Genomic DNA, 14,506 nt, shown 5'->3' with positions numbered 1-14,506 from the left:
TATTTTCAATGAATGGTTTTGTTTTTTAATCTGTTCCTTAGCTAGTCAAATGAATTTCGGGCGTAAGTTTGAAAAAAGAAAACAGGTAAAAATAGAAAAATATCCACGCAAAGTTTTGAAAAACCCGTAGGCATCAGCTGGTCAATTTTGTCATTCTCGTGACACCGAAAAAAGCCAATGGATCCCCCTGTCTTTTGCGAAAACCGGGGCGGAGATGCTGCCAGCCGCGGGGAAAATGTCGCCTGCTAGGCTTTCCCGGCATGTTTTGAGGCTATACATTACTAGAACTAGTCAGGTAAGTGATGGTAATCGCTTTCGATGCAAAAATCGTTATTTTTTCAGTACTGTGAGGCGTTAATCACCAACTTTTGCAGTGATGCTTACAATAATGGCGCATGTGTGCTCTTTAAGCTTCTGGATTAAATGAATTTGTTTTCTTAATAATGCCATAATTTAGGTGAGATCTATACTAAGTGCCTTTTAAGATTGAGTATTTTAATATTGGGCTTCGTATGTCACATTATTTTAAAGCTATCCGGTGTTTGATTTGACCCATTGGTGTACCGAGAGCGAATATACGTTTTGTAATGTTTTGGTTATATGGGGAGATTTTATTTTTATACCCGGCAATGTGTGTGCATGAAGTTTTTTTTTTTCAGATGCATTATTTATGATTGTATATATTCCCAGCATGGGAAATAGTTCCAGGTATACCTTCTTAGCTCTTATTGTAGGTATCTCAATTTCAACAATGTCTTTAGAGGATGCTATCTATCACGCTGCTGCGCGCCCTAACTCTTCAACAACAACAATGCTATTTATGTTTTACAATATGTTTTTTATGTGCTTCAAGAGATTTCATGAAATAGGTTTGTTTTCTGACAAGGGGTCATAAAATGGGGTCATCAATGGGGAACCCTTGTCACATCACAACCTTTTTCTCTCTGAATAGGTGCTACAATTACTCAAATTTCAAGCTACCACTAATTGGGCAGTTTGACTTGGATGCAGAATGCAGCTGAGATACTTTCACAGAAAAAAGATATGAGACTACAAAAACAAAATTTGATAACTTTTCAACATATTAAGATTGAATTATGTGTATTACTGAAGTTGAGGTAAATTATACTTACTGTATTATTCTATTATGATGTTAGAAAATGACCTTATGCTCATGATACAATGAAATCAAATATAACAAAATTGATTGTTTTCAAAGGTACATTTCATCAATGGGGAACCTGTTGACAATTAGCTCAGTTTTCAGAATCACTTCCACTAGCAATATACTAGCAATGCATTTGAGCAAGAATGCTACAGTAAAACCTGTTTTGTAATTTTATGATAAGTCATAAGACATGCTAAGATAGGCTTTAAACCCAACTTTACACATACAAGTGTTCATTTATGACAATGATGTGTGTCATTGTTCCACATGTAGGGTTGACTTTAATAACACTACCTGAGTTACTTCATCATGGGAATACATTTTTATTGTTTATTAAGGCAAGTTTCCGGGTATATAGCTTTTACAGTGGGAAATGACCATCTAAATAGACCACTAAAAAGACCATCCTCTAATTCCAGTCCACTGAAACCCATACCTAAGAGAGGGAATAACAAAAGCTGTTTCTTATCCACCATTCAATACTACATTCCTGATTTTCAGTCTTAGACATGTTGAATGAAATCTGGCTGGAGAACAGCAGTTGGACAAACATTATAGCAACCAACCCTTATGAAATATTTTAGAACATAAGATAATCTTTTTCACACAACTACTCTGGAAAAATAAACTGGGAAGATTTTAAGTACCTGGACTTATGCTTGATGAATAAAACCTTTGGGCACCCTACACCCCTGGGATAAGAAAAGAGCCATACCTTAAACACTGTTTCATTTTGATATTTATAGTTCAGAAGTGTGTAACCTTGTTTCAAGGGAGGACCCAATAAGGCTCAATACATTTACCTCAACTTGTACATGGGACACTGGCTAGCAGACTACATTCTACATTCCGGGCAATCTATGAATGAAGGAAGGAATGAATCTGAGAATAGACCATTGAATGACTCATTGAACTAATTGAAATGAAAATATGAGTAGTTGAATGTAACATGTGTACATTTCTCCTAACCTGACTCTGTTTTCGCTCCTGTTTCAGTGCTCCACCCCGTCGCGAACGTACCGCCTGGCGCCCGCCTCCTGGTCTGCCGGCAGCCGCCTGCCCACACTACAGCCTGTCCAGGTCACCGGCAGATGGCAGGCCGGTCTGGCCAGCCGAGGACTCCGCACCTCCGCGACACTAGGTCAGTCGAAGGGGTGTCAGGCATCTTTAGGTAACATGCCACACCTGTAGCACATCTGCACTGAACTCACGTCAATGGAAAAAAATGTATTTGTGTGTTGTGTTGGTGATAATGACGTGTGCTACATACTGTATTTTGATCGTCGTGTAGTTATGCCCTCAGTCGGTACCTACCTGCGTCCTGCAGTCATCGCCACACCATCCCTCAGTTTAACCAGGGAGCCCTCCGTCCCCCAGGTGACGATGTGAAGGTGGTCCAGGTCCCCGCCTTCGCCGAGTCCGTCTCTGAAGGAGACGTCCGCTTCGAGAAGGCCGCCGGAGACTCCGTCAAGGAGGATGAGGTATGAGAGACGCGACACCCGTCTGAAGGGACCCAGGTATGGGGGCGGGGAGCTTGGATGTTGGGACACAATGGGAGGCTGATTTTACTCAGGTGGTCCCGGTTGACATGTTTATGGAAGATCGACAATCGACATGTAAGACCTGGGTTATAATTGACGAGTAATATGTGAGTGCTGGCAGTAAGTGAGTGTGTAACTGGCTGGGCTTGAGTTTGATTGATTGAGTGAGTGAGTGGATGAGTGAAGAATAATCCAGGGAAACCGCGGACGAGTTAACATCCAAATGGTGTCCTATCTGGTATCGTTAAAACCAGGGCTGCGGAGTCGGAGTCGGAGTCGGAGTTGGAGTCGGTCGGAGTCGACAGTTCTGGCCGGAGTCGGAGTCGGAGTCGGAGTCGATTTTGGAAACCGGAGCCGGAGTCGGAGTCGGAGTCACCGACAAATACATCGACTCCGCAGACCTGGCAGGGCTGCGGAGTCGGGAGTCGGAGTTGGAGTCGGTCGGAGTCGATAGTTCTGCCCGGAGTCGGAGTCGGAGTCGGAGTTGGTTTTTGGAAGCCGGAGTCGGAGTCGGAGTCTGAGTCACTGAAAATCCATCGACTCCGCAGCCCTGGTTAAAACCACCATCTCTTAGACAGCCACTGGCTATGACTAGTTCAGCATGCTCAGGGCGCCTCACGTGCCTGCACCGACAATCTCTGAGTGCCGCACTGATGTGGGTTGTCCGAGCGGGCGACTTTGTCAGCTGAGCGCCTTGGCTCGCCGCGGACCGGCCACTGACAGCTGTGCCCATTGTGTGTCTGACGTGGGGTGGGTGTGTGCGGTGGTAACCCCACTGTGGGGGAGGAGAGGAGCGGGTGGGGAACCTTTGAGGCTCTCAGCTCACCTTTAATACTTACGGAGGCATTCAAACTCGGTGGTGGGGCCTTGGTTTGTGGCAAACGCGGCAGTTCTGCAGTTATGTTGGTTGAGTTACGGTATGGAATGTTCGAGTTGGCGGTATGCAATGATCGTACCAAACACTTGTGAGAGACCACGCCCTGCCACGGTTTGGTCTTCGGCTGTGTAGAACTCCACTGTGCCCGTACACCTGGGTCGTGTTGTCTGAAAACGGACGGTCGATATTTGGCCCTGGGATGCTGGTTACCTTGGCAACCGGCCAACGGAGCCGGGCTCAGGACGACAGTGGGTGATGGATGTCATGGCGGGCGGGCTATGAATTTGTCCTTGCTCACTGAGTGTTCAATGGTCATGAGTCTGTCCCATCATTTACGACGAATTACTATAATATGGCTGTAGGACTGTAGGACTCTAGATTATAGGACTCTAGATTTTAGAAGGGCGGCTATATACTGCAACCCCTTTCAGGAAGTTAAGCCTGCTGCTGGCCCATTAACCTCTCGCTAATAAACTTTTATTATTTTAACGTTGGCTCTAATCTTGTCCCACTGTGTTGCCGACTGTCTTACTGTGCGGACACACGTCATCCACTTGCTCCTGATGACGACCCACCTCTGATGACGCCCCACCTCTGATGACGCCCCGCCGACTGTCGGCAGGTGGTTGCCGAAATCGAGACGGACAAGACGTCAGTGCCGGTGCCGGCGCCGGCGGCCGGCGTCATCGCCGAACTGCTGGTGGCCGACGGCTCCACGGTCAAACCGGGCACCAACCTGTTCAGCATCAAAGTTGGCGGTGGGTGGCCGTGGCGGGGTTTGGGTGCGGAGGGGCAATGATTGAAGGTGGTGGAGGGTAATAGGAGGAATAAAGTCTCACTGTCTAACACACGGAAACAGCTGGGGTGTTTGGACTGTGTGAAATGCCGTTGGTGCTTTTTCACTGACAAATACGTAGCCATGGGATCTTTGAAGTCTGTTAGCGGCCGATGAAAAGCATTGGCTCAATGTTGCTGTTTTTTATTATTATAGATCCAATTTGATAATACGATAACGCCAAAGTACCTGCTTAGTCCACAGATCGTTTGTTACTGCCTATGTTTCTCGCAAACACTGGCCACATCCAGATATTCAACACTTTTTACTGATAGACCAGCCTCCCCACAGACGTCGCAACACCCTCTCACCGCCCTCCCGCCGTCCGTTTCAGCCTCCGGCGGCGCCTCCGCTGAGAAAAAGTCCGAGCCGGCCGCCGAGGCGCCCAAGAAGGAGGAGCCCAAGAAAGAGGAGCCCGCCGCCGCGCCCAAGTCGGAGCCCAAGCCCTCCGCGCCGGCCTCCTCCGCCGCCCCGGAGAAGCCGTCGGAGTCGTCCGACACTGCCGGACCGATCCCGTCGCGACCTCCGGCGAGCAGCGGCTCGCGGCCGTCGGCGCCGTCCGCCTCCATCCCTGTAGCGGCCGTGCGGCACTCGATGGCGCTGGAGAAGGGCGAGGTCAAACTGCCGCCCGACGACCCCACCAAGGAGATCACCGGTAAGGGGGCGGCGAACTGAGGGTGTGGTGAGAGGACAATGAAGCGCAGCGATAGCAGAGGCGAGAGGGTAGGGGGAGCAGCTGGGGTACTGAGCACCAGACTAAGCATTGTTTGGATGACGTGACTATACGGAGTGACTAGCGGATTGCTTTAATGTGGCGCCGGAGGATATAATGCTGTCTTTATACTGCCATTATACTAGCATTACCGCAATGAATTTCCGAGTGGTATCTGCAGTTTATTCTTACAGAACACTGTAATTGCACATCATGTTCCTAATTCCTTAATAGGTATGTTTTACAGCACCCGACTCATATCCTTGGCATGTGCTGCGTATTTTCTTCTCTATGTAACACACCATTAGCATCAGCTACCTGACATTTCACACATCTCCGTTGTTTTTCCCACCAGGCACCCGTACTGAGCAGCGTGTGAAGATGAGCCGTATGCGTCAGCGGATAGCGCAGCGACTCAAGGACGCCCAGAACACCAACGCCATGCTGACCACCTTCAACGAGATCGACATGAGGTCAGTGTGCAGCCACTGACCTCGCAGTCGGGGCGCCCGATAATCCCAATTAGCTAATGCAGTCTGCAGCGAGGCGACATGTATGGTTGGGGCCATTTCCCATATTTATGTAGCTTCTCATTGTCGTCAGAATAACATTTTTAGTTATATTATTTTTCGTGCTGCTGTCATCAGTCTAAAAACTTCCCTGTTGCCCAGTATTGTCATTAATCTTACGCAAGTAAACAGTCAATTATGGGAATGCCGAACTGTTATCACACCTTTATCAGTAGGGAAACCTTCATGCATTACGTGCTTGTTTTGGAAACATGTTTTAATCATTCAGTGGTCTCACCCTTCGCCACTTTGTGACCCCCGCCCCGTCCACCACGGCCTCCAGCAACATCATGCAGCTGCGGAAACAGCACCAGGAGGCGTTCGTCAAGAAGCACGGCATCAAGATCGGCTTCATGTCTGCCTTCGTCAAGGCGTCGGCGTACGCGCTGACCCACCAGCCGACCGTGAATGCGGCCATTGACGGAAACGAGATTGTGTACCGCGACTACGTGGACATTTCGGTGGCCGTGGCCACACCCAAGGTAGGTGTCGGTGGAGAAAGGAGGGTGTGGTGTAGCTTGGAGGGATGGGGAGGGGAAGGCCGGATGCTGGTTGGGGGAGAGTGATTCTGTTATATAGAGGAATAAGCTGGTGAGATTGAGGGCCGCTACAAAGGGGGAGGGATGGCCAGAAAATAGAACGAGTCGTTCAGTCCATTTATGCCACGAATATGCATGACAGAAATGGTAGTCAACAAATGTATTCTGTTATCTCAGCTTCACCTACATGAAGTATCAAGTATTTATCCTTTTTACGGCCATCACCATCTACACAGCTGACCGTTCCGCTCCCGCTTCGCCAGGGCCTGGTGGTGCCGGTGCTGCGTAGTGTCGAGGGGATGAGCTATCTGGACATCGAGAAGGGCATCGAGGCGCTCGGAGCCAAGGCCAAGGAAGGTGAGCGACCTGGGGCCGGGCGGAGAGGGCTCCGGCGGGGTATGGCTAGGGGCTGATTCGGATTGGATAAAGGAAGTTCATGTGGTGTGACTCTGATAGTCATCAAGCTCACTAACGACATTGTAAGGCAATAGTCTCAGGGTGGATCTAATTAATGGGGAATCATAGATCTGTCGTGTGTTCTATGTTTTTTTTTTCTTATTCATAGTTATCTGTCAGGCCACTTTTAATCATGGAGCAAAGTTCACAAACGGTCTGTAACTGATACGACCCGTTTTAAGTGTTGTCAACTTGTACGCTCGTCATTGGTCCACTCATGAAAGGAAGCACTTCATTATTTTATGCTCTCGCGTCTCGGCATAGTAGCTCTACGTCTGAAATTCAAACCAATGCTGACAAGTGCGTGCTTATTTTGTTCTATATTCGTTACCCCTCTTCATCACAACTATCGTCGATTTATTCATGATATGAACCACTCCTTTCAGCCATTCCTTTACCGCTCTTCACCCCCACCTTGTGCAGCTCTAATGACTGTCACGTCAGACTCTGCCCTGCACTAACCCAATCCAACGCCTCTGCCCCGTTCCTCCGCCAAGCTCGCTGGCTCTGCAAGACTCGCCTCCATGACGTCATTATTCATTATCCTCTCCTCTCTTGTCATTATTCATTATTCCCCTGTCCCCCGGTCGGCTCCCTAACCGTGGAGGACATGGACGGCTCTGCCCTAACCTGACCCCCGCTCCCCCGTCAGGCTCTCTAGCCGTGGAGGCCTTGCCCTGCCTTGACCCCTTCCCCCCGCACCTCCGTCAGGCTCCCTGGCCGTGGAGGACATGGATTCTCTGCCCTGACACTAACCCCTTCCCCCACTCCTCCACCAGGCTGCCTGACCGTTGAGGCCCTGCCCTGACCCTCCCCCTCCCCCTGTCCATCGTCAGGCTCCCTGGCCGTGGAGGACATGGACGGTGGCACGTTCACTATCAGTAATGGCGGTGTGTTCGGCTCCATGTTCGGCACGCCCATCATCAACCCGCCCCAGTCGGCCATCCTCGGCATGCACGGCATCTTCCAGCGGCCAGTGGCCATCGACGGAAAGGTACGAACGATACAGGGGAAGTTGTTTTAATGCTCGGGAATGAATATCACCACGGCACTACGGCAACAGATTTGCTACTTTGTTATTAGCATCTGATTCTGATTGTTGGCTTTTCTCGCAGTGTTCAAGTTATATTTTTTTTCGATATCTTCAATCTTCATGACTGAACAGAACAGAGTTGGCCGTCCCCCTTGAAATTCTTTGCAGGCTCTCCGTTTCTCAGGCTGTCTTCCCCAGGTCTGGAAAGACGCCAACGTTATCCCCATCCACAAAAAGGCGACAAAAAGAATCCTAATAACTATCGCGGTATCTCCCTTCTCCCCCTCTGCTCCAAGGTCCTGGAGAGAGTCGTCTGTGACACCCTGCTGGCCCACGTTCTCCCGTCCTTACCTTCCAGTCAGCATGGCTTCCTTCCCAACCGATCCTGTTCATCCAACCTCAGCGTGTTCCTCAAACACAGCTGGGACTCCATCCAGGCTGGTGCTCAAACTGACTCCATTTATACTGATTATTCCTCTGCCTTCACCAGTGTCAACCACATCCTACTCCTCCACAAGCTCCAAACATCCTTCAACGTCACTGGGCGCGCTCTATCCTGGATCAGGTCCTACCTAACCAACCGTCGTCAGAGAGTGGTGCTAGATGGCATGTGCTCTGACTGGGCTCCTGTCAGATCCGGCGTGCCGGAAGGGAGTGTCTGTGGTCCCCTCTTGTTCATCTGTCTTACCGCCGACCTGCCCACCCTTATCCAAACCAACTGTATCATGTACGCAGACGACATCAAACTCTACCACCGCATCACCTCCCACTCTGACACAGAACTGCTCCAGGCCGACCTCAACCGTCTCTCCACCTGGTCTGCTGCATGGCGTCTAAAATTAAATCCTACCAAATGTCATGTCATCTCCTTCTCCCTACGAAAATCTCCCATCCTAGCCACATACACTCTAGATGGCACTACCCTACAGCGCCGATCCGAAGTCCGAGACCTAGGAGTAATCCTCGACTCCAAGCTTACGTTTGCCGCCCACGTTGACCAGACTGTTGCCAAGGCAAACCGGATGTTAGGACTGATTATCCGTAGTATGCAACTGTCTCGACGCTACAGCAGAGCCGCCTTTGATCACAAAACCATGTTGTGTACGTACTACGCTCATGTGCGTTCAATCATCGAGTATGGCTGTGTCATATGGGCTGGAGCGGCTGCATCTCACCTGACAAGGCTCGAGCGAGTGCAGCACAAGTTTCTGATGTGGTTAGCTCGTTACTCTGACAGGCGCTCTGACGACCTGGACTACTTGGTTTTACTCTCACATTTTAAAGTGCGCTCCATCAAGTCTAGATTCATACAGTACGATATCATGTTTTTATTCCACATTCATCGTGGGAAGCTGGACAATGATGTGTTAGTCGGTGCGTTCGGTCTTGCCGTACCGGCACGGAGGACGAGGAGCACGGTTCTGTGGAACACACCGCGCGCGCGAGTGAACACCGTGCAACGATGTTTGTTTGTCAGGATCCCAGCTGCATGCAACTCATTCTTGCTCCATGACCCGACCACCGACTTCTTTACTGGTAGTTCATACTCATTTAAAACACGCGCTATCGGCTTCACAATTACGCAAGGCACTTTCATGTGATCTTTTACATCATACTCACGTGCTTTACTTTTATCGATCTTGTTTTATCGAACGTTTATTCTTATGTAGGTACTGTCATCTTGTGTATTGCTTGTGTGTAACTGACTTCGTCAGTAAAAGGGCGATGGGCCTGTTGGCGATCTAATAAATACAGAAATACAGAAATACAGAACTGAAAAATTTGGATTTCATCGTTTTTCCTCTTGACTGTCTCAACCACCGTGTACTGAGCTTGATATCGAGGTGCTACAATTTCTTTTGTCCCCATTTGTTTATACGGTTACAATCGGTACGAGCGTAATGTGCACCGTTCAGCAGATCATGCACCACAGTATCGTCGCTAACGTCTACGTCGTATTCTCTCCCCGCCGCCTCTCACCTCAGTTTCTCTCTCCTACCGGCAGGTGGAGATCCGTCCGATGATGTACGTGGCGCTGACGTACGACCACCGGCTGATTGACGGCAGGGAGGCGGTCACCTTCCTGCGGCACATTAAGGCGGCCGTCGAGGACCCGCGCGTCCTCCTCCTCGGCCTGTAGGGGTGCACAGAGCGGCCGGCCGCCGCGGCGGTAGACGTGTGTGCTGGTAGGGTGCAGTGAACCGGCCCTGAGCGGGTGGGACGGCGAGCCGCGCGGCGGCCCACCGTGCGTCAGTCGAGCGCGCGAAGTGTGAGCTATTATTGTGTCTGAAGTATGCACGCTCTCGAGTGTGAGATCATACCAAAACGGTTTGTTAGCGGCGGAGAATTCAGGCAGCGCGTCGTGTCTGGTTTTATACGCGGGAAATTCTCTGTGATCTTTTCCCATGGTACGGTGACGGTGACTGAGACTGAGACTGAGTCCTCACTGGGTCTGGACACGCGGCGAGACAGACACACTGTCAGACTGCCTGAGCTGGGAATGAACTCTGCCTGAGCGGCGGGCGGCGGTCCGCCCGGCCGGACTGTATATATTGTTATCACCTGTCTCCAGCGAAGTGGAGTGCAAGAATCGCCGCACATGTCTGAATCCTATTGGCTCCGGGAGTGACTCGAACGAACGACGACCGATTGTAGATGTGTCAGTGATGTATGAATACAGGATTCCCCCAGTCTGATAGGTTCCGTTTGTGGTGAGGAGCGTGATGGCGCGAGGACACTTGGAGGTATTTAGCCTCCTACGAGATGTATTGCACTTTAGATTATTTGCGGTATCGCAAGATGGAAACGCTGCCTAGAAATGGAAATTGCGGTGGATAAGTTCCTAAATGCTGGCTCTGCCAAGCTTCAAGTTCCATCCAAGTGCGTTGGAGATGGAGGGAGAACTTCTACCGAGGGACGAGTGTGGGTTTCTTTCGCTATTAAATTCCTGCTTTCTTGCCCTAAAAGGTAACGATGGAAAGGAAATAGACTCCGCTTCTTTCCAATGTAACTTCATGATCTTCATAGCTGCTGGAACCTGGCATTCTACGATTTGCTCTCGCAAAAGAGGCCATAACCACGGTTATGAAGTTACTGGAGCTCATCCCAAGGGCCACAAAGGCTGGTTCAAGGCTATGTGGTTGGTTGAACTGGAGCTTGACTGGGGGAGGGGGTGGGTGGTGGGTGAACATTGCTATTTTCCGTTGGATTGTGTTGGTTTCAGTGCCAGAGCAAATATTACGTCCAAACAGTAATACATAGTGTTTATCGATTTCACATAACGACTAACTGAAACTGGTCCCGAGTGACCCAAAGGTCACTGATAGGGATCCAACGTTATCTGTTGGATCAATCTATTCTTCACCGACCCCGATGGTCATTACACCCCTGCTCGGTCCAACGGTCGGTCAATAGGTACATACAGGGCCGTTCATCCGAAACCTGCGGACAGAATCACCTCTGGGCAAAACGTGAGCACGGGCTGCTGATCATCTCATGACCTTTCAGTGGTCCCGGTGAAATGAAACGGACTCCCGATTATCAGCTCCAACTCACCGCCTACTCAGACCTTTTCCTCGGTCAGAGAACTTCAGAGCTCGGGGACGAAATCGAGCCGCACAGAACAACGTCGACGCCGTTAGGGGAACCCACGGCCAGCTATCGATGCCGTCGTGATCTGTATTGGATTTCCAGACTGCCCAACTCCTGAGGTGTCGTCAGCTAGCTTCACAGGAATTCCCCTTCGCAAATGTCACCGTCAAAAGCAGCTCTAGAAACGGCTTACCGTCGTGCATATCATTCAGCTTTCAGCTTTCTGCCACCGTCTATTCTTGAACTCTTCGCTCATTAGTATGCGTGGGTTTTTGTTATGGAAATTGGTTATTTCGCACTATTCTGATTGTTCCCCGGTATAATGGCGGTCCGAGCTGCTGCGGTGTGGAGCCGCTGTGGCGTGCCGCCTGTTTTTAGCCAGCGCCGACGGTGATTGGGTTTGTGATTAGCTTTCGCTGCCAGCTCGTTTGGCGGCATTTATGGCCGACATCACTGTCATCACCATTTGTCAGGCCGTTTCGCACCCGATCGGCGCAAACACTACTCACCCGTCCATCCAATCATAGACAGCACAGCACACGAAGACACGGTGGATGACTTAATTGGCTTTTAGAGTGCCCGGGTCATTATAACACAGCGATACAAGGCAGAATTTGGTATGTCGTTAATGCTTAAAATGATATTGATGATATAATGATATTGATAGAATGATATTGATACTTGGTATGTCGTTATGTAAAACAAAGATGTGCGCACTGGTCAATTGCAGAACGCGAAATACTCCTATCTTTGGTAAGCCATGTCAGACCTCCCTCTCCCGGTACGTTTTACACTCCCAGTTTTCTCCTACCGCTGCGGTGAGCCCGGCCAGGCTCCCACTGAGCCGCCGTCGTCCCGTCTCCCGTTTATGACACGCCGTCGGCGACCGGATCTCGGAGACCCTCAGCGGCTCCCAGGAAGCCGTCAGAAGTTGGGCCGCCATTATTGCCCTCGAGAGGCAGCACCCGCCTCCGTGAGGCCCTTTTGTGTTCGCCGAGAAACGTCGGAAACTTTTAACGACGTATTTTGCTACAGGCCTGTCGATCAAAGTTAGTGGCGGCGCATTCTTCCGCTTTTGATGGTCGGCTCTTTCTTCCAATTGGTCACTGTTATCGGGTCTTTTTACTTTGGAGTGCGAACAAGAACCGAAATGAGTGATTAAGGTGGAACAGTGCCGTTCCAAAAACGGCGAAACTGATTGACAAAACCATGCGTCACGTGCTGGGCTGGCTCTAATTGTTGATCGTCTAAAGGCTTAACAACAGAGAAACAATAAAATACAAGAATAGCTGCAACTTCTGCGGCTACGAGTAGGTACTGACTACTGCGCCGTACCACCGGATATTATGAATGTGCGAAAAATAGGCGGCGGAACGGGGAGGGCACCAGGGCACCGTGCCCCCCTTTGATTTTGGCATTTTAACATTAGCCCTATGGGCATTACATGGAAAGAATGGGACCAAAAGTCGGCAGTGCCCCCCCCCCCCCCATAATTGAAGGTGTTCCGCCGCCTGGGCTGCGAAATATATGTATAGCACGTATATACATACAATAACAAAAACCTGTACACTATTTCAGGTAAATCATTTCCACAATGTTATTCATCGCCGTACCGCACTCCAGGAAACATTGATCTGCTGCCTATCACTCCGGTACGTCAACGACAATCTTCCGGAAGCTATTCTGGTTTCCCGGTTATTTTCCAGCTGCTGTCGTTGCCGAGGCCATTCTGTCGCCGTTGACGGCCACACCTGGTGCCTCTCTTGTCCACGCCCCCTGGGGCGTGTGTGCCGCCGACCGGCCGGCCGACCGCGTACATCGACCGAGCCTTCACGCGACTGACGCGAGTCTCGCGCCGGCCAGTCCCCGGCTTAGGTGCCGGTCTATCCATGGGAGGGATCTGTCGCTAGAGCCTCTCTGCCATGGGAGGGGAGATCTGGCGCTAGCGGCTTTCCAACATGGGATGGGAGATCTGTCCTCAGCGCCGTTCTACAACGGTAGAGATCGGTCACCAGCTTTGCTCCACCACGACGGAGATTTGTTGCCATCGCTTCTTTTCCACGAGACGATATAGATATGTCGCCAATGTCGTTCTACCAAGCGCAGAAAATCTGTCGCAGCAACCAATATAAGCACCGAAAGAGGCTGACCGGAAGGAACGGAATTCCGGTCGCGTACCGCCGTCATAAGTATTCGACGGGAAGATGTTGTTTGGCGATTCCGTGACTGAAATTCGATAGAGCTTTAAAAAGTTGATAAATGGTGGCCAGGATGGTGCGTTTTCGAATGTGCCAAGGAAATCCTACAATTTAGAGTCGCTTAATCGTTCTGTTCAATTCAATTAGGCTTGCAATTCTACACTGCATTGATTTACAGGACACATGCTAAACTTTTCCACATATATAGCTACATAAGTACCTTTATGTCAACACTTAACGACTGTTCTGTTTTCAAACACCGAGCTTATATAGTGATTTAGGTCTAGTTGAATTCGTCAACCACTGCTACGTGTACCTTTGTCCTTTTCTTCTGGCTCCTCGACTCGTCCTATTCATATTTAATAGAGCTGTAATATGCAGGTCATTGCCTTGCACTGTAATGTACACACTTATAGCCTAGCTTCAATTAAGAACACTCCATTTATGACGCAAATATGTCAATAACCGTCTCAAGATAGACCAAGAAAAGATAACCAGCGCGGGGACAACTGTTGGCTGTGGCATTCTTCATCTCCTCTCTCACTCCCAGTCCTCCTTTTATTACAACTACCTCCACCCCTACCGTCGGTAAGTCTCGGCACAGCTCTTACCGCCCCCGCAGAGCCGTAATGAGAGGTACTATAGCTACCAGAGAACGGAACAGGTGGGCTGTTCCCGTGGCTAACGGGAAGGCGGTACTTACCGCGCAGAGGACGACTGTGGGAGCCGAGAGGCCGCGGAAGGAGTGGGGCTGTGAGGGACTCCTCTCTCTCTCTTTCTCTCTCTCTCTCCCTCTCCTCTCTCTCTCCTCTCTTTCTTCCCCTTCTCACTCTCTCTCTCTCCTCCTTCCCTTCTCACTCTCTCCCTATCTCTCCTCTCTCTCTCTTTCTTATTCTCTCTCTCTCTCTCTCTCTCTCTCTCTCTCTCCTCTCTCTCTCTCTCTCTCTCTCTCTCTCTCTCTCATCTCTCCTCATCTCTCTCTCTCCT

General features: G+C 50.0%; 1 protein-coding gene across 1 annotated transcript; it reads left to right on the top strand.

Moving 5' to 3' along the window:
• Positions 1–10,428, top strand: LOC122376631 (dihydrolipoyllysine-residue succinyltransferase component of 2-oxoglutarate dehydrogenase complex, mitochondrial-like). Its single transcript, XM_043356517.1, has 10 exons — positions 1–295; positions 2,165–2,309; positions 2,546–2,649; positions 4,209–4,344; positions 4,756–5,076; positions 5,489–5,606; positions 5,986–6,184; positions 6,505–6,598; positions 7,534–7,691; positions 9,736–10,428. The coding sequence occupies exons 1-10, from the start codon at positions 215–217 to the stop codon at positions 9,868–9,870; spliced, it is 1,491 nt and encodes a 496-aa protein (XP_043212452.1). The 5' UTR covers positions 1–214; the 3' UTR covers positions 9,871–10,428.
• The last annotated feature ends 4,078 nt before the right edge of the window (positions 10,429–14,506 follow it).

The sequence above is a fragment of the Amphibalanus amphitrite genome, unplaced genomic scaffold (genome assembly GCF_019059575.1).
Source record: "Amphibalanus amphitrite isolate SeventyFive unplaced genomic scaffold, NRLGWU_Aamphi_draft 002215F_arrow, whole genome shotgun sequence".
In the NCBI taxonomy this organism is placed as follows: Eukaryota; Metazoa; Arthropoda; class Thecostraca; order Balanomorpha; family Balanidae; genus Amphibalanus; species Amphibalanus amphitrite.
Note: the sequence above shows the minus strand (reverse complement) of the source record. Positions and strands in the feature narration are given on the sequence as shown.